General features: G+C 57.3%; 1 protein-coding gene across 1 annotated transcript in view; it reads left to right on the forward strand.

Moving 5' to 3' along the window:
- Positions 1–2,131, forward strand: part of SEPTIN12 (septin 12) — a 10,283-nt gene extending 8,152 nt beyond the window's left edge. Inside the window, exons 8-10 of the mRNA XM_006140721.1 lie at positions 847–943; positions 1,683–1,734; positions 1,819–2,131. Of these exons, the coding sequence (XP_006140783.1) occupies positions 847–943; positions 1,683–1,734; positions 1,819–2,020 (351 nt within the window). The 3' untranslated portion in view covers positions 2,021–2,131. The remainder of the gene's footprint in view (positions 1–846; positions 944–1,682; positions 1,735–1,818) is intronic.
- The last annotated feature ends 1,083 nt before the right edge of the window (positions 2,132–3,214 follow it).

Consider the following 3,214-nt stretch of genomic DNA (forward strand, 5'->3'; position numbering starts at 1 on the left):
CACCAGCCTCTGCCCTCTGTCCCGAGGCAGGCAGAGGTGGTCACAGCTGGAGCCGACCTTAGAAACATCCGAGGAGACGGTCCTCCGGCGAACGTCTCATTATGCTGTCCAGACGGGCAGCATGCACCGAGGGCTTACCCCGGCATGGGCAGTAAGCGTGCAGTGACGGTTATTGTGGTTGACATGGTGTTCTCTGCCATGAGGTGACTCTTAGAGACACACTCATAGACTGCACTTGGGAGTTGACAGTCTGAATTCCCACTCCGGGCCGTGAGTGAATAAACCACCAGAATTATGGTTGGCTCAACGCATCTTTCTTTGTCAAGGGGCTGACGGTGAGTATTTCAGGCTCATGGGCCACGTGTCCCTCCGTTACCCAGCTCCGTGCTGCTGTTCCGGAGCAGCCTTGGGGCACACCGGGTGCCGTAACACCTGACGTAGGGGGCTGTCATGGCGCACGAGCCCGAGGCTGCGATGTTAGCTGCTTGAACCCTCAGTGGACCTTCATGGCGATCACCACTTCTGCTTCACAGGGAAGGCTCTGGATGTCAGTAAGATGATGTCATCGGTGTGGGCTACGAATAATGACAGTTTCTGAGGGTCACTCGGCCACCCCTTAGCCGGGCGAGCCCTCTGCAAATCTCCACTGGCCTGGAGTCAGTACCATCGGCGTTCCCGTTTTAGGGACGAGGCATCAGAGGCAGGGATTAGACTCTGTGTCTCTGGACTTGCTAGAAGTCGTGTGCTTCCTCTGCCATGTTCCCTCCCTTCCAAGGACAGTGACCTCGTGTCTTCTGTCCCCAGCTCCCCAGTGGGGCCGATCCTTCCAGCTCCTCTCCTCCCTAGGACCGGATCCCCTTTGCTGTGGTCGGGGCTGACCGAGAGCACCTAGTGAACGGGAAGTGTGTCCTGGGCCGGAAGACCAAGTGGGGCATCATCGAAGGTCAGTGCGGGGCCTGTGGGAGGACACGGGAGGAGGGGGCCCTCAGGGCATGTCTAGTGCCCTGGGCATCCTAGCCCCCGCCACTGGCCAAACGCAGTCAGGACAGAGACCTGGGAAAGACCCCTCTTCCCAGCTTGGGGGCAGGCTCAGTTTCCCTCTTAGTGAACACAGTAACGGAACCTCAGAGTGGGTGGGCAGGCAGAACCACCGTTTGGCATGGTGCCTAGCGCCCAGAAGTGCTCCCCTGGCTCATCAGCATCTACTGTGGGCCTACTATGTGCCAGGCACTGTGTGAAACTGAGGGATCCAGCGAGAGCAGGACCAACAAGGTCTGTCTCCAAACGCTGACCAAGTGGGAGGAGCACAGTGAAGGGAACTGGGGTAGGGAGAGGATGGGAATGTGGGGAAGGGTGCTGGGGTGAGGCTGGCGGGGAAGGAGGAAGAGCAGCTGGGGCCAGGCCGGATTTATGGCTACAAATACCAAAAATAGAATTCCGCTCGTTGTCTTGGTAGGATAGACATACCAGGACACTCGATTCAAGGACTCAGTAGGAGCTGCCGGGCCAGGCCCTGGTACACGAGCAATGAACCAGCAAGGTGGAGGTGGATGGGATGGTGCCGCGGGCGCAGGGCAGGCCCGGCGCACCTATGAGCCGAGCCTCACTAAGGGCAGGGCAGGGTGGGGCAGGGCGGGGTGGGGAGGCGAGCGAGCCAAGGCGCCCTGGGCCATGTCTTGCAGTGGAGAACATGGAGCACTGTGAGTTCCCCCTCCTGAGAGACCTGCTCATCCGGTGAGGAGATGGTGGCCACAGGCGACTGTGACTGGGAGGACCCCAGGCACACGTGGCCCAACTGACCCAGTGGCTGTCACCCAGCTCCCACCTTCAGGACCTGAAGGACATCACCCACAATGTCCACTACGAGAACTACCGTGTCCTCAGACTCAACGAGAGCCACCTGCTGCCCCGCGGGCCCGGCTGGGTGAACCTGGCGCCGGCATCCCCCGGACAGCTGACCAACCCCAGGCCCTTGAAGGTCTGCAGGCAGGCCCAGGACGACTCCGAAGATGAGTTCTGAGCAGCCTCACAGCCTGGGGGCCTCAGTACTCCTGCCCCAGCACACACTTGTGTGCAGAGCATCTGTTAAAGGTAGACCTTGCTTTTTATGAAAAGCTGTACTTTGAAGACAAAAGGCACTTTGCAAATAACTTCTATGTCTTTTTTGTCCTTGTTGTTTGGTAGAGATTTACACCTTAGGGCATATGCATTTGCTGCAGAGAGAGACAGAGACAGCAAGAGGGAAAATGAGAAATTGCCTCCAATGGGGCATGGCCATGCTGCAATCCCTTCTCCATTTTCCTCCCGGGATCCTGGGCACACTCATGGCCCAGCTTGAGTTTCAAGCCACTGGGTCCAAGACTCAAACCATAGTCGGCCATGTGGGAGTCCAGCAACATATCCGCTGCGCCATCTGCTGGCCCCACTTTTTTTTTCTCTTAAGTTTCCTAAAGGGCATGTGTGCTCTCTGGAGACAGGAGGAGAGAAAGTGAGAAAGCACCCTCCCCATCAGGGGGCATGGCCACGCAGCAATCCCTTCTCCTCCGTTTTCCCCTCAGGATTTTGGGCATGCACACACACATGCCCAGTGTGTTTTTCAAGCCACTGGGTCCAGTTCTTGAACCATGCAGTCAGTCACAAGGGATCCAGCCATCTAACCACCATGCCACTGGCAGGCCCAAGAGGAGAATGGAGCAGAAGGGATTGTGGTGGGCGTGGCCATCCCCCTGGGGGTGATTTCTCACTTTGCCTCTCACTCTCCAGAGAACACACCTTCCCTATGGCAAAAACCTTAAAAAAAAAAAAAGGGAAAGAAAATCATGCCAGGCTCCTGACATACACGCCAAAAATCCTGAGAGGAGACTGGAGGAGACGGGACTGTAAAGTGACCATCTCCCAAGGGAGTGATTTTTCACTTTCCCTCGCGCTCTCTCTGATGAGCACACACACACACAAAGTCCTATAGCAAAGACAAAACAAGGTCCCCAGTTGGACCCACTTTGACAGCAGTTCGCATGTGTACAGGATGCCCGGGAACAAAGCAGGGGCCTGCCTTGTCCCGTCCCTGTTCGGGTGCCAGGTGTCCCGACCCGGGGGGACACCCAAACGGGTTTCCTGAGTGAAGAAGTGAGAGCCGGGACAAGCGGCGTAGTGTTACAGCACGGAGACGACAGTGTCGCGTCATCTACTGTGAGCAGCACGGAGACGACACGGT

The sequence above is a fragment of the Tupaia chinensis genome, unplaced genomic scaffold (assembly GCF_000334495.1).
Source record: "Tupaia chinensis unplaced genomic scaffold, TupChi_1.0 Scaffold000042_2, whole genome shotgun sequence".
Lineage (NCBI taxonomy): Eukaryota > Metazoa > Chordata > Mammalia > Scandentia > Tupaiidae > Tupaia > Tupaia belangeri.